This window comes from Delphinapterus leucas, chromosome 2 (genome assembly GCF_059928025.1).
Source record: "Delphinapterus leucas isolate spDelLeu-1000000601 "Yukka" chromosome 2, BTC_Dleu_Yukka2, whole genome shotgun sequence".
Lineage (NCBI taxonomy): Eukaryota > Metazoa > Chordata > Mammalia > Artiodactyla > Monodontidae > Delphinapterus > Delphinapterus leucas.
This window is the reverse complement of record NC_143130.1, coordinates 32,960,633-32,982,698: the sequence shown is the minus strand read 5'-3', so window position 1 is coordinate 32,982,698 and position 22,066 is coordinate 32,960,633. Positions and strand designations below refer to the sequence as shown.

Here is a 22,066-nt window from a genome sequence, read left to right as displayed (position 1 = left end):
ATAATATGTTACAGAAAAAACCGAACGAACTTTTTGGCCAACCCAATAATTTCTGAGATTTATATAGTAACTAACCAATAGTAAATGCAACTTAATCCACAGGACTTTGGTTTGTGGATCATGTGTACATTTATTCATAAAAGTGATTTTATTTCTCCTTTTTAGATTTGTCCTTTTCCATGTGCTTTTTTTCCCCTTCAAGTTGAGGCTTTTTTGTTCAGTTTAATTCAACAAGCAGTTAATGAGTTGTATGTTCATGACTACATTAGGTTCTGTATTCTACTTTTATTTTTACATGTTCTTACTGCATATATTTTTATAGCATCATCCTTTTTCTTTTTTCTAGATGAAATCTTACATGTAAATCAAACAGTGTATACAGATTTATTAATTCTGGTTGGTTCTTATTCACAAGCATTTTTATACCAAGTATGCACATATGATTTAAGTACAACTAAGTATATAAAAATTATACCTAGTTTATGAAATATGCAACTGTTAAAAATAAATAGGCAATGTAGTGTAGTTGAAAGAGGTAAGGTCATATATGTTACAATTGATGAGGGTTTCAATCCCATCTCAAGTATTTTTTTAGTTGTGTGACCTTGAGGAAATTTCTTAACCTCTGATCCTCATTCCTCAGCTGTAACAGGGACACATTAATATAGCTTTCATTTGATTGTTTTGAGGATTAAGTGAGATTATTTGTAGAAAGCATATAGCTATGTACTCAAAGCAAGTTTTTGACTAGTGAATAAGTATGTTTAAAACAAGAAGTGCCTATATATAGCGTAGCAAAAGCACACAAATTTCTTACTAAACAGCAAGCAAAAATTCCCATCACGTTTTTTTTTACTTTTAACCTGTAACCTCAAACACAAGATTTGTTAAGAGATTTTTCCATAGGATGATGGATCTATATTTAAGGCGCAGATATAAAATGATGAAACTAATTATATGTGTATCTCATGGCTATGGCTGGTGGACCACCTGGCGACCCTGGGGCTGTCTGTGTGCTATAGTTTTCATGCTCTAAGAATACTCTAGAAGGACACGTGACTGACATGGGTCACACTTGGCACAGCACAGTCATCTTACAATGGCCAGCTCTGTGTGTTTGTAGGGACTGTGTGGCCTGTGCATGCAGGCTGCTGTGTATCGGGGCCGGTTTTGAACCGCACAGCTTAGGAAGTGCCATCTACTTCTCAGACATCAGGTACTTGCATGTTTATTCAGCAGATCTCTAGCATATGGCAGCAAAGCGTCCTGTTCTAACAAAATCAGTCTTAGGGAAGGGTCAACTTTCTAATTGACACAAAGGTACCTTGTGGGCTAGTGACAGCCCTGCATGCTGGCATTTCAGTCTGGGACTCTCCTTTATAGTTTCTCCACTTTGTATATGATATGATTCCTCTAAAAGCTTGAGTTTTTAGATTGAAAGGTGTACATTATTATTTTTGTTGACTTCCTACTCATTATCAAGAGAAGAAAAAGTCAAGTAGGTATATATGGCCTTGGGAAGGAAAGGGATAGGAGTTTTTGGCTATTCATTTTTAAAACTTTATTCAAAGTGACAAAGATTCTTTACTCAGCAAGTCATTTGAAAAATGGTAGTAAAGCTCTTCTTCTTTTCCTTCTATAGCCTCTAAAAATAGTAGCTATAGCTCAGAGGTGGGGGAAAAGTTGATTCCTCTTGATAAGTCCCACAAGTTATATCCCTCGAGATACCTTGTATTAGCAAAGAGGCTGGAATCCTCTTGTATTCACGGCCATGATTATGTTGAGAAAGAGAAGGTAGGCAAGAGTGTCATTTCTTTAGGCCACTCAACTATCATTGAGCAAAGAGTCTGTTGTGTCATGTTTTTATTCTGCCTCGCTACCTTTTTTCGAATGCTTATTTTTAAAAACTTGATGCAATTGAAAAATATGCATATCTTGAACAATATTTTTATTAAACCCAGCTCTCATGTAATAAAAGCCTAACTCTAAGACTATTTCAGGATATAATTATATATAACCGTTTAAGAGGAAGCCTGTGTAAGTCAAAGAGTAGCCTCCATTGTACTGAGATTCTTTCTGCTAGGAATGGAATGATTTTTAGACATTTTGAGATGCTGATATTAACCACCATTTGTATCTCTATTGAAGTGATAATTTATTTGGAGAAACTATGATAAAATTCAGCAATAGACAAGCATCTTCACGGTGATATTTTAAATATGTCCATTTGAGATAGTAGAATGAAAAACATAATTATTAAAAATGAGGCCTCTTTCAATTTTAAATAGTTAGCTTAAATATTAGCAAAATTAAACAAGTAAAAGTATATGTACCAACCAATTTTTAAAACGACAAGCTTGCTGAACCTGGCAACACTTGTAAGTTTTCTATGGTAGTCCTTAATTTCCAGATTTCTGTCATTAAGATTCACTCATGATCTGAATAATTCTTTTACAGATCGTTTTTAAAGCTTTTGAAATTATATTGGTAAAAGGCCACTAGACCTGGGCACAGTGTGAAACTGTTGTGTTATATCGAGGCTTGTTTCTTTTGATTTTTCATTTTTTAAAGAAAGACTACATGTTTCCGTAGATTGCTTCATCTTCTGCTTGCTCTAAACTAATGTACATGGATGGTTACATTCAATCCATATTCAGTCAAGATGTTTCACGTCCTCTATTCTAACAACTTGAGAAATACATTTCTTGGGCAGAATTTTACCATTGCTCAGCTGAGTTGAGTTTGGTATTTAGCTCCCTTTGTAATAAATACAAGTTAATTTCTTATGAGTTAAACTCTTAACCCACTAAAGATAGGGAGATCTTATAAAAATATTTAATGTAATACAGGCATACCTCGTTTTATTGTGATGTGGCTTATTGTGCTTTTTTTTACAAATTGAAGGTTTGTGGCAACCCTGCGTTGTCAGATGATGGTTAGCATTTTTAGCAATAAAGTATTTTTAAATTAATGTCTGTACTTTTTTTAGACATAATGTTATTGCACACTTAATAGACTGCAGTATAGTGTAAATATATGTCACTGAGAAACCAAAAAAATTTGTGTGACTCACCTTCTTGCAATAATAGCTTTATTGCGGTGGTCTGGAACTGAACCCGCAGTATCTCCGAGGTGTGCCTGTATAAGTACAGTAGGGCCGGTGACCTTGATTTATGGATCATTTGCAGATAAAACATATCAAACGTGTGTTTTAATATTGAGGCAGTTGATATTATTTATTTGGTGACTCCCAACTTGATTCATGGTCCCTGGCACAAAGCTATGACTCTCCCCTATAATTTGACAGATACTTTTTATCTGACATTAAATAATTTGGTCACCAGTGTAGAGGATAACTTAAAAGTGTAAAACGGTGATGTTTGCTATGAGACTACTTCTCTCTTTACTTACCTGCCAGATCTGGACTCAGGGTCTCATTTCTTCTTGCGTGGTTAATGCCAGTCCAAAAATAAAGTATCACCTTAGGAACCACAGCTTACATTTTCAGTTAAAGTCCTTCCACCAGGTTCGAGAGCAACTGCAGACATGAGCTCAGGTCTTGGCTGGTCAGCCCTGCTTCAGCTTCAGTACTTTTTACATAATCCAGTTTGTTCTGCTGATAAGCAGGACCTCACGCTAGTTTTTATGTAGGTCTTTAGTTAAGGTTTGATACCTTTTAAGAAGCATCATTAATGAGAATACAAATTTTATGGTTTCTTGAAGAGATTAACATGTTATGTTGGGGATAAGTGGATTTAGTTTTAGTTTACAGAGGGACAAGATAGGCGCTTCTTTCCATCTTCATCTGCTTCTCCTGATTCAAAAGGACCAGAGTCTAAAAGAAACTAAGGTTTATTATATACCTCTTAAAACTGGGCTAAAAGCTCACATCTTTTGTATAAGAGGTAGGATTGGATTTACGTCTTATTCTTCAGAAATCACACCATTAAACAGCCCTGTCCAGAAGTGTTCCCTTGCTTTGTTCTTGGAAAAATATTGAGAGGCCTGCAAACAGCTTGACTTTCCTAGCCCACTTCATAAATATAGCTCAGTGAAGTAAGATTTTTTTTTTTAAAGTTTATATCTTTGCATTTTTCTTGTTATAATTATAGTTGTCATAAATTAATCAGTCATATGTTTTAAATACCCTAAGTCCAAAACTTCATATCCCTTGGATTCTGTTGGTTTTTTTAATGTGAAATATATTTTATTATATTTATGTTAATTATGTGCAGAACTACACATTTCTTCCAAAGGTCGTTACCTGCATCAGATACAAAAATATAAACAATTGTTTATTTACTAAGTAAAGTATTAAGTAGTAAGTGAAGTATTGGTGATTATTAATTAGAAAACAGTTATACTATGGTTCTATGTGCAAAACTGTAATGTACTTAGACGTTATTCTTGCTTTGGTGAAGAATTTCCATTTTGTTCAATAGAATATTTTGGGTCACGCTATCCTGTTATACTCTTTTCACCTTGTGTGTGTGTGTATGAGAGTTCTGTCTTTTTTTGCCCTCTTTCTAAATTTTATTTCACTAAGCAATGTTTTAATATTTTAATTAAAAAATAATATTTAAAATTACTGCAAATATTTAACCATAAAATTCTTACCTCTCAATGATGAACTGAATTTATTAACAGAATTAAACTAAACCTAGAATTGTATAGAATTAATTAATTTTACATTGTATCTTTGTTAAAATACCACATGAAACACATATTTGATGATGTAAGATTTATCTGCTCATTATGTAGGAATAGGGAATTAATTTAAAAGCTGAACTCTCTTTTGAATATGAGGGTAGATAGTTTGGGAGACCCTGTCCAGACACAGTTCTCCCACTGAGCCCTCTTGCTTCAGCGTCTTCTCTAACGCCAAGTTAACAGTGTTTTTGCTCCATCTTGCTTACAGAGTCAGCTGTCTTAATGAACTTAAGGTCCTGAAGAAGAAATTCACGTGTATAATTGAAAGTGTCACATCATTTTGTGACTTGTCAATTCCTGTTTTGTGCTCTATAGCAAATAGATCATCTTAATAAACCAGCTAACAGTTTAATGAGCATTGTAACTCATTTGATTCTTACAAAAACCCTATAAGCTGGGATTTGAGCCGGTCTGGCTCCAGAGTCTTAACCGAATGCTATAAATGGTGACAGAGACGTAGATCAGCAGGCTGCCTCTTGGTGGTGGAATGTTTTCTACTAGGCTCTGAAGACAGCCTGTATAAACTTCACACTGTGGTGAATTATCAAGTTTACCACATTTACATTCATCACTCCTGATTTTTAAAAAAAACTCCAGCTTGAACCAGTTTCGGATCAATAAGACATACATTCATGATCTTGTGCAAATTTATAATGACACTGAATTTGTTAGTAAAATGTTTTTCTAACATCTTTATAGGTTTCATGGCACATGAATTCCTATAGATTTTCTCTATGTCCATTTTGTAGCTTTTGTGGTAGTGTAAAAGTTTCCTCTTAAACTAGTGATGATTCTTGAGTTTGCATGCTACTGTCTTTTCATTAATGATTAGCACATTGATAGATTATCAATTGATATCATCTGCACAATAATATGTCGTAAAGCAAGTAATAAACAGTTTGACCATGTACGAAATCCCTTTAGCTCTGTGTATTGCCTGATATTGAGCAAAGTTATAGTGGAGAGACCAAGATTATTTTGTTTTTATTTTGAAAGGCCTACAGTATGCAGCCTTTCTCCAGGACAGCAACCCCAAACAAGGTGAACTAATTTTGCACTATGTTATTTTACTTTAATTCTGCTTTTTTAAAAATTAAATTTCTCTTTCTTTAGGCTAGCTTAGTTAACTCTTGCTAGAATTGTTCATTAAAACCATACTATCTTTACATTGCTTCTAGTTTTGGATTTTGTGCTCATAGGTTTGCTTTTTAAAAACTTTCTTGTATTGAAGTGGCATTTCACATATTATGATGTTGATCAGACTGAATGTAGAGTAGTTGCTGATTTCTGGTGAAATCCAGTGAAAATGCAAGCTTAGCTTTTTGTCATACATTATTGAGTATTAGTCAAAAGCACTGTATAAATGAATTCTGTTTACTAAAAGACAAAGCGTAGGCAACTCTACCTATAATAAACATGCTTATATCGTTTATACCTCAGAAAAATGTTTCCTGGATTCAGAATGTAGTAACTTTTGAACTTGACTTTTGCATGTTTTGTATATTCTAAACAGCTATTGCAGTGATTAGAAGAATGAACAGCACATACATTCCCAGCTCATAATTTCTTTTATATCAGATAAGAGTTAGTTGTATGCCATTATATAAACATATATCCAAATGTTTCTCTACTTTTACTTCATTTGAATTACACTTTCATTTCTATAATTTTTATGAAAAACTAGGTCTAGAATTAAACACCCCATTGAAGAAAGATCCGTTTTCATCCTCGTTTCATAGGTGGATGGGAGAAGGTAGGGATAGACGAAGGTAGGAGGTGATATGGGGAGGCTGGAGCTATGGACCAAAATTGTGTTCTCTTGCTTCCTTTTCTTAGTTAACCTAGTAACTATCATTTTGAGAATCACAGGAAGATGAATTAATGTAAAAAAATTCAAATGATGAAGAATGGCAGTTTCTTTTGTTAATAATGAGTATATATAAGCCACGAAAATCCTTTAAGATGTTTCTGAACAGATACGAGGAAAATATTCTGAAATCCTTTGTTTTAAACTTGGGAAGAGTTAATTTAAAAAAAATCTTATCTCCATTGAAACCTAGATCATCAATGGTTTTTTGATACAAACATTGAAAGAGCTAAAATGCAGCTTACTTATGAGCTCTGTGAAAGGGGTACACCAATGATTGTTATTTTAGTACAGCCAGGCACCACAACTTACTGTGTCTCTGTGGCATCACTGTGTCAAACTTTTTGGGGGAGATTTTTTCCTACCATGCACAGATTAGGGTTTTCTGTCAAATCAGTATCTTACGATTTTTTAAGCAGTCTGACTGAAATTATTCCTCCACAATCTCCAGAGTTTATACATCTGCAGCAAATAACTAAAAATGGTCATGCTTTTTTCTTTATTACTTTGGTTGATAAAGACCACCAATTTCTTACTAAAAAGCAAACCAAAAAGTTTACATTTTTGTAGAACTTACTAATGTACTTTAGCCATGACTCTGAACGTAGATTGGAAGGTGTGAATTTCAGAACAGTAGCAACTCCCTTCACTTTTGAAGGAGAGAGACAGACGTAGCCTTCTCATATGGTCAAGCAGTAATACATTTGAACCTTAGGTGCCAGTGAGTCAGTGCTTACTAGACAAGTGCTTTATCGAAGCCAATTTATTGGGGGAGTTATTGATGTAAGAGGGAATGAAAAAGCTGCTCTCTCCCAGAAGCAGAGTAGACAGTGATTTATAAAAAGAAAAATGATGGCAGAATCCAAGTTTGAAATTTCAAGATCCCCATTGGGAAGTGGCCTTGATAACACTAAATGTGGGTTTAACCCTTATTCATGTAACCACCACATCTACAAAAGAAGGTTGAGAATTAATCCATCACTCTTAACAGGGGTATTTTTTGATAAAAGCTAAGAGTGATATTTATGAAGAATGAATTCCAAATTAAGGGAGCTTACACTATTCTCCTGTTTGTGTTTAAATGGTACTGGCTGTACAAAAAAAAAGAGTGTAACAAAAAAGAAAATGTTGAAGAAACCTGTATACCTGCAGTTATGGTCTTTTATTTCCAGGAATAGTCCCAATAAGAAAATAAGCCTGCTTCCTTTTTTGTTTTTTTTTTTTGTGGTAATGTCCTTTGGAGAATGTGATTAAACCTTTAGTTTCACATTTTCAATTTATTTTTCCAAATTCAACAGACCCTGAAAATTTGACAACCTATCAGAACATGGACATTCTGATTAATGGTTATTTTCAATAAAGCATCCAATACCATGGATGAGAAGATAAGAATAGTGAGCATCACCATTTATTACTATTCTCTCTGTTCCCAAAGTATGCTAAGTACTTAGTATATTTTTAAAAAATCAGAACAAAACAGAGGTTTGTTTATTTGAAATACTAAGTTATAGATCTTGCTTTGGGGTATTCCATTTACTGAAGAAATTATCCCATAGACTATATAAAAACGAAAGATAATGTTAGAACTGGGATTGGCTTTGGACTTATTTCATTTTGGACTGGTTTTGTTATCAGATCACCTTAAGATATTTCTGAATATTAATATGTTTAGGAGAGAACTAAAAATTTAAAGAAGCAAATTTCTAGGTATTTTTTCCCTCTTGTTTTAACACAGTAAATGTCTAAAATTGTTTATAATGCCTAACTTCTGATGGACTTTAGTTTCAATTTTGTTCTTAGTCATTGCAGATATTGACAAAATGTCATACGAAACTATTTTGTATTTTTTGTAGGACTGGGAAACAGAAAATCATGACTGGTATTGTTTTGAATGCCATTTGCCTGGAGAGGTGTTGATATGTGACCTGTGTTTTCGTGTGTATCATTCCAAGTGTTTGTCTGATGAGTACAGGCTTAGAGACAGCAGTAGTCACTGGCAGTGCCCAGTTTGCAGGGTGAGTACCTATGAGCTTTAATGTGCTGGTCAGAGGGGTGGAATTCATTAATAATAGCTGCACAAAGATATCCCAGGTGGTCTTGCCAGGTTAATGGATAAAGTACTGGAGGGTGGGGGTTATCTACTGCAATGTTGGTTAATGAACATAGAACACTCATAAATGAATATCCCAGGACACATATTCAGGGTATGGATTTTAGAAAGTTTCAATCATGTAAAAATATACTCTTTTCTCTTACTTTACAATTCCCTCTGGATTGTGTGACTCTTTAATGGATAGCCTTTAGGAATCAAGAACCACTCTCCCATGCCAAGGTCTGTTCAGTCAGTCCCCTCTGCTTCTCAGAAAACACAGGTAGCAAAAGGCACATTGTTGGAAACGTTCTGTATCTACTTCCCATTTTATATCCATGTAATGTTGCCTTTATTTTTTGTCATATCATGGGTTAGTTTATTTCTTTTATTTGGAGGGTGGAGGGATGGAACAGTTGTATATAAAGAATTCTACAAAATGACATAGTCTGGTAGGTAAAATAGGTACTTCCCACAATTATTTTCATTCATATTATTTCCCCGTTGAAAAGTATACATGGCTGTGCTTGTTGGTTGCAGATGTGGTATGTGTGTATATGAGTGATGTGAGATGCCTAAACACTACATTATGTATGGCATTGATGGTGATCAGTAGAGAATTATTTGATTGGAACTTCTATTGTTTTGTACTTAAAATTGTTAAGATACTTACTTGGAACCATGCAAATTGCCCAGATTACTCATGAGTCCTGTTGGTGAATATGTTTTATAATACTCATTTATTCGTCCAAAAAAAGTTTTGTCTTTATCTCCTCTTTGGTATCAGCTAAAAATTTCCTGGCTCATTTGCCAGCACGATGAGCAAAGTACAGTGTTCATTCTAGTCTTCCCTTAGTGTCTGTGGCTTTGTATTACCTTGGTATGTTTCTTAACAGCACTACTGTACATATTCAGTAGGCAGAGAAAAAAAAGACCATAGGGATTGCATTTTAAAAATGTGTAATGATGACTTGTAATCAAATGCCTAAATGCTAGGTAAGTCGTGGTAAATCCCTAGGTCTGAATAAATCAGTGTCAGGCCTCAAGGTATAGACCTCTTTGAGGTCTGCAAGAATTACAATGGCTACAAGAAATCAGTGTTATTGGTCGTGTGGGAACTGCATTAATACTCATAATTTACTCTCATGGATTTGTGTTTTACCAGTAAATATCTCCTGGTTTTTGGTAACAATTTACACTAGAGGAAGTAAAGAATTAATGAGATCTGAAGAACAAAAGCATTAATGTAGTGAAAATATAAAAGAGGTGTGGTCACTGATCAAATAATAGGGACTCAGGGACTTAGGAAATACAATTCTGGACACACCTGTGTCTTTATAGCCATAGCTTTTTAATATCTAATATTTAGTTCATATTCTCATAGTAAAGAATTTAAACAAAAACACTGGGATTTTTGAGGTTGGGTTAAACGTGATGGTAGATGTTTTATATTCCTTACATGAAGAATGGAAGTTGAACATTTATACCTTTGAAGAAAATGTGTAATACTTTCTCCATCAGAATTCACTATCAAGTAGTCAGATTCCATTTTCTAAATGTGTTTGCTCTACTCTTTACTGATAAGATGAAAAATTTTAAATTTCAGTGAGTTGCTGGCTCACACAGAAAAGTGATAGCCAAAGTAGAACTTAGCCAATCCCATCCTGCCTTTCTCTTCTTTCCTTTGGTTTTCTTTTTGTCTTTGTCAGGCTAGATATTTTCACATTGTGATATAATTATGCTTACTGAAATGATGCTGTGAGTCAATAAAAAATTGTGATTCACATATTCCTTTCATAGACTGTGAGCTACTCTTTCGTTAGACTCAAAAAGCCTGTGTCTGGGTTGGGGATGGTGAGTTTTAGCTTGAGCTTTAAAAATTCCAAAGAGATAGTTATTTCTATGTTAGATCTGTTCTATTTTTTAAATTGTTATGTTCAAGAAAAGGATAAGTGCTAACAGTTTCTTTCCTGAGAAAAGGGATAATAATAACCTTGAGATTCTAAGAGAATTTTAAATATCTTTTTTGGTTGGTTTTGGGTTAATTTATTTTTTTAAACGATGTGTCAAGACTTCCAGTAAAGCTGTTTTTAATAATCTAACATGAGAGTGACTGACCAGATTTAAATATTCTTGGACTAAGAGAACTAAGTCTATAGACCGAAACTTAAAAATTATGGTTCCAAGTCAGCATAATGACTTCTCTACTTTTCTTTGAAATTAATGTTTGGAAAGAATATATATTAATTAGATTTACTAATGAGGAATTTTGAAGATAAGATGCAAGGGCCAAATTTCAGTACAGGATAGAAGCCAATCACTGCTATATAAAATTGAAGATGAAAACATTTTTAATACTCTATACTGGTCAGAAGACTTGTTTTTATATAACCTCTGTCCCTTACAGCATTGAATAGGTTACCTCTCACCCAGCTGTGAGCTGTTACCAGATTCACTTCAGCTCAAGTAACTTTATATCATATATCTGATGAATTCCAAAATATCTTAAGAAGGCAATGATGGGAATTTTTCTCAATTTAGAATAGTTTTTTCAGTTTTCATAATAAATCTCAAGAATCTCAGAACCCTGAAGATATTTCTTTGGAATGTATGCCTTTCTAAACAGTAATTAAACTGTTGTTTTACAAGTACAGTAGATTGTTATTGAAATAGAGCCTATGAATATCAGATTAGCATTTTGCTTTGAAAAAAGTTCAAGTAATGTCCTGTTTCACACTCCTGTTACTGAGAACTCTTATTAATTGAAAATAAAAAAGAATTTTAAATTACTGTTTTAAAAGTTTACTGTAAAAAAAAAATTCAAATAATTTAGAGGAGGATAAAGCAAAAAAATAAAATTCCCAGAAATGCAACTGCATCATAGGTGAATGTGCTCACAGACCTCTCTGTGCGCACATGCACATCCATTTGTATCCATCTGTGTAACTGGATGGATTGATGGCTTACATACACTGCTGGATCATAGCCAGTTTGCTTCCTCAACAATGTCCCAGACATCTTTTTTCTACAGTGTGAAAGGGCTTCCCTGATGCACATTTATGTTGTTTCCATGTGCTGTCTGACAAGCAACACTGCACTGAAACTCACCTGTCAGGGTGGGTGGGGGATGGGACACCAGTACCACCGTGTTTGGGATCGTGCCCCCCTTACACCTGGAAGAGCAGTCTGCTTATAATAATTTATTTCTGTATGAAACTGAAATTTATATTTTGTTATATTTAGATATATTTGAATTTTATATTCCTGAAATAGCCATGAATTTTCCAGAAAAAGAGAAAACCATAACTTTTAAGTGAAAATTGCTTTAGAGATTTTATTTGCCTAAAGGATATATCTTCTAAACAAAATGTAGTCAGTTATATGTTTAAAAAAGAGAATTAATTTACATATGTCTACCTAATTCTGTTTGATTGCCTTCACAGGATAAATAAATTCATTGAAGTGGAATTCTTAAAGGATAGGCACATTTCAGTTTGTGATTAAAAATATCACCAAGTTGTCCTTCAGAAGATTATACCCATTTATACCAACATTGAAAGTATTCTCCAATTTTTTGTTACCAATTTGATAGGCTCCAAGTGGATATCTCATTTTAATATTCCTTCATTTTCATTTATATGGTTTGCAGGTTACAGTCATTTTTTCCTTGATGCTGTAATTGCAGAAGGCAGGCCTGTGTGTGTGCACAAGACTGTGTGTGTGTGCGTGTGTGCCTGTGAGCATACGTGTATGCAGTGTATGTCTGTGTGTGAATGTGTATGTGTGTATGCATGTCAGAGTTGTGTGTATACATGTGTGTATGCATTTGTGTGTCGTGTGTGTGCAGCTATGCATGTACATGTGTGTGTGCGTGCATGCACGCACTGCACACTTGCTGGCCTCCAACCCTGCTGGTAAACATCATGGTACTATTTGAATGATATCTACTCGGGTTTTTTAATACATGGGCAAGGTGACATCTTACAGGAAACCCTAAGACCACCCCCAAGGTTGGTGCCATGTTGCCTTTTAGATCATAGCTATCTGGTAGATCTTTTTATGGGCATGGAAGTGTTCTCTCTGTGCTGTCCAGTAGGAGCCACTGGGCATGTGTCTGTTGAGTACTTGAATGTGGCTTGGAGACCCAGGAACTGGATTTCAGTTTGGCACATGTGGCTTATGGCTACTTACTGTATTAGACAGTGCAGTGTTATAACTGCATATCTAAATGCCTGTAGTAGTCCAAGAGAAACATTTTGGTATAAAATGTCAGCCTCATGAGTGGCCTGGCATTTGTTCTCCCCATCAAGCCATAGTTACGACTTGGAAGAATTCTAAAGGAAGGTTATAAACCAGCTTGCGCCCTGCCGCCCCTCCTCTGCACAGCAGATTGTACAGCAAGCACTGCATTGTGGCTGTGTAAGTTACAGTGTGGTGTAATGTAATGTATAGTGCACAGATCAATGGCTACAATATTTGATAGCGCTGTGTTTGCTATTAAGCTGGTACTTCCCAAAAATCAGATCAACTGCAGGGGAAACTGTATAGCAAAACAAAATAGTTGGCACTTTCCAGGCTAACAATTCTGAGACAAAAGTATTTTGAAAGGTCCCTATTTCCTCCATCCTCTTTTAATATGTTCATGTTCCTTACATAAATGAATTTTGTTTTTATAACTTTAAGGAGTTGTAGATTCATGTTACTGCTTTCAAATTCAGATAAATGAAAATTTTATGTTAGGACTAAAATCTGTCATTAGGGAGAAGAATGGAGGGCTCTGAACTGTGCTCCCATGGAAAGTACTAGAATGGGAAGTCTGCAGTGACCTCCTTGCCTCCTTTTCCATATTTGGTCCACTGTGCTGCTCCAGTGAAATCCATCCAAAGATTTTTTTTTTTTTAATTGAGGTATAGTTGACATACATATTATGTGTTTCAGGTGTACAACATAGTGATTCACAATTTTTAGAAGTTATATTCCATTTAGTTGTTATAAATATTGGCTGTATTTCCTGTGTTGTACTAAATATCCTTGTAGCTTATTTATTTTATGCATTGTAGTCTGTACCTCTTATTCCCTTACCCATATCTTAGGCTTTTATAATTGTCTTATAATATAAAAATGTTGTATTACTATTTATATCCTTAACATCTTTGGTTCACTTTACATCCCGTTTATGATGCACTTGTAGTGACTTACATATGAAGGGATCAACTTAAGTCACAAAAGAAAAAAATACCATTCGAAGTATTGGGTAGGGGATATATTATTCCAGTGTGTCTTTAAAACTATAGAATACTCGTCTGCCCACAAATGTTTCATATGGTATTTTTCTCTGTTTAAGGGTCACAAACTTTAAAATTTGTGTTAATGTACAGATGTATGGTGAATCAACTTAGCCTACTGATAAAATACAGAAACACAAGACAATGTAGATAAGAAAATGAAGAAGAATTTATATGGGAGAATTTTACTTATTTAAGAATACTTTGGTTCTACATCTAATCCTCAAAGCTCTCCCAAATCTGCAGTGCCTGATTCTCTGATGCTTGACTAGTAGGCCATCTAAGGAGATCCGAGGAAGGGAGCTACACTAGTAGGAATTATTCCTAAAATCTCCCTACTACTGCAGCTTCTCCTTAAAATATTTAGAATGAAGATGTCTATTTTACAGGAAACTTAATAGATATATACAGAAAGAAGTCTATAGAAAGCATTTAAAATTAACTTTTAGATTGGATGTTAATCCCCAGGTACTATATATTTTTTTCACATGGGGTATAGTATACTCGTTAGACAGCTACTGAAAACAAGGGAATTTAACTGTTTACTAAAACTAAACCAAGACTGAGTTGCTATTTAGGAGGTCACCATGGGTACATACTGACCTGTCACTGTTAACTTAGTTCTGGGTAAGTTATATTTGAGTCATTTGTACTGTGACTCCTGATGAAAGCTATTTCTTGAAACTGGAGATAGAAATTTACTTCTGAATTCATTTTTCATTCTTTTGGGTATGTAGGCAGTATAGTTTTTTCAAATCTCAAAATTAAGGAGAATTCTCATTTAATGTAAAGAGTGAAACAGGACAAAATGCGAAACGAAAATATTTTGAACGTATATTCTTTACTCTGTGTATCTACTGTGAAACTGTATTCTTTCTGATTAGTCTTCCTTTTTTAATGTGGGAAGTTTATTAATATTTTCACCCTGAAAGTAAGTACCTTTACCTTCAAGATACATATTATCAATTCTGGAGTAGAGATTTGATTTTTAAATAAAATAGAAGAAGCGTTTTTTAAAAATGTAGACAATCATAGTATTAAAAGCTACGAATGAACATTAATCAAATTTTTTTACAATTTTTAAAGACAATGGGGTCTTATTTTTATACTCACAAAAGTAGAAAATTAATTTTTAAGAAGATCTTTGTCTGAACCAATTACTTTATAAGGCAGTTTTGGTATTCATTCCCGGCTTTACTAGAGGAAAAAGTAATGGGAACATTGATAAAGGATTTTTTTTTTTGCGGTACGTGGGCCTCTCACTGTTGTGGTCTCTCCTGTTGCGGAGCACAGGCTCCGGACGCGCAGGCTCAGCGGCCATGGCTCACGGGCCCAGCCGCTCCGCGGCATGTGGGATCTTCCCGGACCGGGGCACGAACCCGTGTCCCCTGCATCGGCAGGCGGACTCTCAGCCACTGCGCCACCAGGGAAGCCCTGATAAAGGATTTTTAAAATTGGATCTAGGATATAAAATTGTAAAATCTCATGTATTGTTATATAAGCTCTTTATAAAACTACCTGGAGCCAAGCAAGAAAGAAAAAATCCACACTTTCTACATTGCCTCCCCATGATGAATTTAACAAGTTACAGTCAGAAAGTGTTGGATGTGAGTGTGAAATGTTTGGGGTGTATTTTGTCCTTGAGATGTATCTTTTTGGTGGCTTTTAAAAAATGTTAATTGAGCTTTATCTTTAGCTATAAGGGATTAAAGAGATAATAGTTGGACTGGTTCCTACATCAAGATGGTTACAACTTAATCTAGATAAATAGAAAGCTCATTTAGTGTTTCCAGTATTGATGTACTGAAAATATGTACAAAGTGCGCACAATTTCCTTTTATTGTCTCTGCAGGTGATGAGGCCGGAGAGGAAGGGGTGGAGAGGTAGGAGTGGGGAGGTAGGGGAAGGAGTGGGGAGGTAGGTAGTGTAATGTTGGCTGGTTGTCAGCCTCATTAAGCAGAGAACATATGATACTCATTCCGTGACCCCAAAACAGAGACATGTAAGTTATTTTCAGAAGAGAGTATGGAAAGGTTTACTCCATTGAAGAATCCGTCCTCCCTCTGCCTTTTGAATCTTGTTCTTTCTTTAAAGACTAGTGTTGGTAGAAGATGGAAGGAACGAGGAGACACAACCTGTGTTCTATGAACTTTTTCGAATGTCCCTTTCCTATTCTTAAATCCCTATAATCTGCTGCGAAAGAACTTAAAGTTATGTCCAAAAGTAAATTTAATTTTGAATGATAAAATTCCTGACATAACAAGAATAACATAACACCCTTCTCTCTATAGCTAGTATTATAGCAATTTCTATGTGGATGTAGTGGATATAGAAATACTCCATGTTTTCACAATACCAGTCAGTTGTGTGACTTGTGGAATTAATTTGAGACTATACTTTAATAGTTGGTAAATCACCCTGGACTGGCAGATACAAAGCTGATTATATCATCTGAACTTAGTCAAAACCTCCCAGCCTCAATCAGAGAGCAAAGAGTTGACTCTGTTAAAATTAATAAATATAGATACAGCTGAAGTAGCATTCAGTGCTGTTTGTAAATCTCCATGAAGAAGTCTGGAAACCCTGTGCATTAGTGATTCAGTAGGAGCAACTTCTCAAGTAGAGAGTGCTTGGGAGTAGAGTCATGTTTGCCAACACACTCCAAGAATCCACCTCAACATGTTCTTTGTGGTTTGAATTATCCTCCAAGTTCAACTTTTACCTATGAGTAAGAAGGCATATTTGTGACAGCCTAGGGGAGAGTTTTAAACTTAAGTTTCTTTAACTTAAGTTTCAAAAAAAACAAAACCAAAAAACTAGTGCCAGAAACTCAAGTGAAAATGATTGTTGCTGGACTGACCGTGGGAGATGTAGGATGGAGCTATAGGGAGTCATGCACTCCGAATGCAGAAGTGTTTAACCAAGTTCCTACGCTGGTGCTGGCAGCAGGTGTGTTCTGTTCTTCTGCTCTTGTAGAGGAGACTTGATTTCAGTGTGTCAGTACTGGGGGTGAACAAGACTGAACATTGGTATATTTTTAGAAGACTGTGCTAGAAAGTGATTGTCATTGAGGGGCTGCTGGGGTCCCAGTGGTACAGAGGAGAAATAGTAGGGCTTGGGGCCACTCCCACCAGACCAGCTCTACTGTTAAAATCTCAGATATTGGGTTTCTTATAAATTCTTTGATTCCTTTGTATTCCAGCATTACACGTGGTTATAGAGAATATTGCAGAGCCCCTGATTTCCTTAACGTAGGCAGTTTATGTGCAGCTAAAATGCATTGGGATTCATTTCTGTTCTTTGATTACAGATAGTTATGGAGGAGAGCTTGGAGCTTCCTGGTTCCTCTGACAATATGGGTAATTTATATGCAGACTAGTGTTTCTCCAATAAGCCCCAGAGACCATCTGTAGCAGAATTACTGGATGTGCTTGTTTAGAACACATCCTTGGGGTTGAGGCTCAGGAGTCCTGCACGCTCACTAACATCAAGTGAGCCTCTGATCGTTAGAGGACATCAGCCATGTTTAGGGGTCATCTGACAGTGAAATGGTACATTAACAATGGTTTATAGTGGCTTGAATGTGCTAACACAGCTTGGGTGTGAATAAGTATTTCACATTTTGGAAGGATCTTGTATTGTTGAGTTCAACTACATGGAATGTTTTTTTCTAGTAGGCAATGAAGTTGGTTAGTAATGACTGCCATTAGTTCAATTCAAGTAGTATTTATTGAGTATTTACTATTTGACAGATACTGTACGAGGCCCTGGCAAAAGAACACTGAACTAGACCATCATGGACCCTGCTGTCATAGAACTTATAGTCCAGGGGTTGGCAAACTACGACCCATGGGCCAAATCAAGCCCACCACCTGTTTTTGTACTGCTCATGAGCTGAGGGCGGGTTTTATACTTTCAAATGGTTGAAGAAAAAGAGAAATAATATTTTGTGACATGTGAAGGTTATAAGAAATTAAAATTTCAATATCTACACGTTTTATTGGAACACAGCCCTGTTCATGGAACGCATGCATTATTTATAGCTGTCTTCTCACCACAATGGCAGGGCTGAGTAGTCGAGACAGCCACTAACTGAATGTCCTCAAAGCCTAAAATAGTTACCATCTGGCCCTTCACAGAAGTTTGCCTGCCTCTGGTCCAGCCTGCTGTGGGAAGAACATTTTGGGTGTTGGGAATCCCCAAGAAAGTGGGAAGCCCTTGTTAATAACAGACTTGGGAGCTTGGATTTGGCGAGGTGAGCAGCACAGATATATTATCTAAGGAAAAGACCCCTGGATTTCTGATTTTACACTTCTTTTTTTCTTTTGGATACTTGGTGTATAGAAGTGGTATTTCCAGAAGTTAATTCTCTGCTAAAATATGTTTCTACAACTGAAGTGCCCTATGTTTCTAGGGCACATTGAAAATTCCAGACTATTCAGTCCTGAATGTTCCTTCAAATAATGGTGCTTGGGCATCATTATCAATAATCAGCTGTGGATAGACCTTGACAGGATCAAAACTTGTTCCTACCTGCTTCCAGCCAAAAAACACTGTAAGGCACTGAGCATGGCTGAATTACTTTATTCACGTTTTGTCTTGTGGTATCTACCTAGACTCATTTGATTTGCTGTAATCCAGCCATTATTGTAACTGGCTTAAGAATTCCTTACTCAAGAAGGTATTCAAGATTTTCTATTATTTTTCCCTTAAAGGGAAGCAGCCCCTCGGTTATCTGTAATATACCTAAGTGCATCTTAGGTTAGTGGATGTCTTATCCACCTCTGTAACACAGCTTTGGCCATGTGATTTCTGTTGTCTAACAATGGTTGCAGCAACTTTGGGCATGTAATAGGAAGTTTCGCTCTTTATTATTTGTAGATATTGACCAAAGCCACTCCTGTATGCTGCCAGGTGATATGGACAGTTACCAACACTTACTGGGCTTCACTCTGGTGGATCCTGAGCTGTCACTCTTACAAAAAGGCCTTTACTGAGGAGTTCTGTGGTCTGCAAAGCAGTTCTTCAAAGTCTGAGAAAGAATTGGATCTGAAATAATCTGCAGATTTTATACAGCACTATTTTTCTCTTTTTCTTACCTTGTTGTCAAGAGCTATCTGCTTAGTTATGTTACAAGCAGAATGGTGTTTACCTTAGAAGCTACCTCTTTCATTTCTCTTATAGTGGCTTTTTTCAAGCCACGCCAATGTCCTGGTTTGGCCGACAGGCACTAACTCTGCTGTGACTGTCACATAAGGCAGCTCACAACATGCTAACTAAGATGTCCTTAGAAGTCTTAGGGTGCAGCCCTGGATGGAGCTGTGTGCTCTGTTGATTTCCTTTGTGAAATACCAACTCTCTAAATCATAACCAGAAAGTGTTAAAAAGAAAGCCCACAAGTTTAGCAAATGTGAAAGCATCTTATAACAAGTGCTTCGTCCCTACAAATTGTTGGAAGAGATTTTGCATCTGTTCAGGGTCTTCTCTTTTGTTTGCTTCCCTTCTCTGAGCAAGTGCCTCAGCCTGCACGTGTGGGAAGTGGGCTCCCTCAGCCTCCTGGATACACCTACCAACTGGAGTGTTCACACGCACTTCAGTTCTTGCCCTACATCTTCAGTAGAATCCCATATCTGCCACCAGAAAAGGTGTATTGGGCAGCAAGTAAGAAAATAAACAAGTAACATAGAGGCTTTCAAAAAAATAATCCTCCTTGGATAGGAAACTTCTTTTGGTGACTCCTATACAGCCAGAATGATTGAAGTTTTAATATGTTAACTGAAGAGAACCAACAAATAGTTGAAACGTAAGAGAGGTGCCTTTCTGTTAGTGTGAGCAAGTAGGCAGAGAGGCTTCTAGATCTGGTGTCACTTTAGAAGCCAGCTTCGCAGCTCTGCCTCTTGACTCTTCTTGGGACAGCAGCAGAGGCGAGTTGGGCCACTGTATGTGTTTGTGTAAGGAAACAGCCTCTCTTATGTTGCTGTGCAGTGGTTCTCAGTCGGGACTGCCTGTGAGAAATACCTGGGGTGTTAGGACTGCCAGTGCCCAGGCTCCTCTGTAAATCAGTGTCAGCACCATCTCTGGGTGGCACCTAGACAGTGGTGGCTTTTCCCTTGGAGGTAAAATTTACATTGCAGTGATTTGCACAAGTCTTGAATATGCCACTTGAGAAATAGACAAATGCACACATAGCTCTGTACCCAAGTCCCACCGACATGACCATTGAATCCCACCCCATACTAGATGGGCGTCACTGTCATTAGTGTCCATCAGATAAGTTGTTCCTGTTCCAGAACTTTGTATAAATGGACATTGGTGTTTTTTTAGAGGCTTTCCCCAGGCGGTTCTAATGCACAACCAGAGGTGATCAGCACTGAAGTGGGATGCCTAAATCTGGGTGGCACTTTATAAAATGTGTAGGGGACTTTCTAGGTAGTAATATTTTGCCAGAGTTGGAGCTGTGAAGGGTGGGGGTGGGTCACATCCATTTAGCCACAGAAAGTCATCCATCCCCCTTGTTTCCTTTTACATTTTGCTGAAATATAGTCACTTTCCTAAGCGTATATCACCACTTTCAGTTGCACACTGAAGAGGAGAGATACTCTAGCACCTTACTCTAAGCAAATTTAAACATGATACAAAATCAGATTTTTATCCTCTAATTTATCATTTATTATAGTTTTGTAAAATTAAGGCCCTCGGCCTGAACTCTGTACATTTGGAGTCTTCCCAGAAAGAAATGTTGCTGCACATGGTTATGCTAAATTAGCAATTAATCTAAAAATGTTTAAACAGGTGAAACCAAAGTAAAAGCATTCTGAGAGCACGTAATACCCATGTATTTTGTAGATTCTCTATGGAAAGGAAATAGGAACTGAAAATAGACCTTCATTTAAACGGGAATTACATGAACAATGTAATGCACAGTTACCTAAACTTAAGCAAAGTAAAATAGGGTTTTCCCTACTGTTTCAAAAAGTTTCAATATTTTTTTATTTCAAAGAAAGAACCAGTTGGTTAGGATATTTTAGCTATACAGGCATACCTCGGAGGTATTGCAGATTTGGTTCCAGACCACAACGGTAAAGCAAATATCACAATCAAGTTAGTTGCACAAACTAGTTGGTTTCTGGATGTACATAGAAGTTATGTTTAAACTAGTAAGTATGCAATAGCATTATGTCAAAAAAGGTACCTACCTTAATTAAAAAGTACTTCATCGCTAAAAAATGCTAACCATCGTCTGAGCCTTCAGTGAGTCATAATCGTTCCGTAATAGTAACATCAAAGATCATTGATCAAAGATCACTGTAACAAATATAATAATATAGTAATATTGAAAAAGTCTGAAATACTATGAGAATTACTACATGTGACCTAGTGACACTAAGTGAGCGAATGCTGTTGGAAAAAGGGCACCGATAGACTTGCTCAATGCAGGGTTGCCACAAACCTTCAATTTGTAAAAATCACAGTATCTGCGAAGTGCAATAAAATGAGGTATGCCTGTAGAGATATTCTGATTCTAGCACTGCATAAATTTCACCCACAGAGAAACATTGAATTGCTTTATTTTCTAAGGCTTTAAAACCAAAAGGAGTTGGATTCTAACTAACAGTGAAGTACTTCATAGGTTGATGTTGAGAGTGCAGAAATGAGAAAAAAATATTACTGTGCATGTGTAGAATACACAGCAGCCCTGGAGACAGGGCAGCCATGTTGCAGGGGATGCAGTGAGCACCCATCCCCACCGTCGCCTCTCAAGTGACTGCAGACGTCCCAGCACTAGTGGACATCGGCTTCAAGAGCACTCATTGCCTGGTTGAGCTCGAGGTATTCAATGGGAGACCCAGAGAGGAGAGTGTTCCCACCCTGCTTAGTTTGGCACAATTTTTAGTGAGCCTTAAAGTAATATTTCAGCACTGCATACAGTGCTGGTTGTATATTTCACCGGAATAATATGTTACCTATTAAAAGAACCATGACCCCACAGATAGTATTACAAGACTTCTAATCTGATGTAGGTTGCTGTTATACCTGAGTTTATACACAATTGTGTGATTCAATGACCAGAATGATATTTGGGATCTGCAGTGTTGGTAGTCCTCCCAAAATATT

At 36.3% G+C, this 22,066-nt stretch overlaps 1 protein-coding gene across 16 annotated transcripts in view; it reads left to right on the top strand.

The window, feature by feature from the left end:
• Positions 1-22,066, top strand: part of ZMYND11 (zinc finger MYND-type containing 11) — a 139,071-nt gene that overhangs the window by 84,377 nt on the left and 32,628 nt on the right. For 10 of the 16 annotated variants that reach the window (XM_089906637.1, XM_089906640.1, XM_022554624.3 and 7 more), the window contains 2 exons: positions 5,707-5,751; positions 8,431-8,592. The exons of 2 other annotated variants lie outside the window; for them this stretch is intronic. In XM_089906637.1, coding sequence (XP_089762763.1) covers positions 5,707-5,751; positions 8,431-8,592 — 207 coding nt within the window. Of the gene's footprint in view, positions 1-5,706; positions 5,752-7,875; positions 7,972-8,430; positions 8,593-22,066 lie in introns of those variants that run through there. 4 more of the 16 variants (XM_030763980.2, XM_022554622.3, XM_022554627.3 and 1 more) reach the window with 3 other exon arrangements.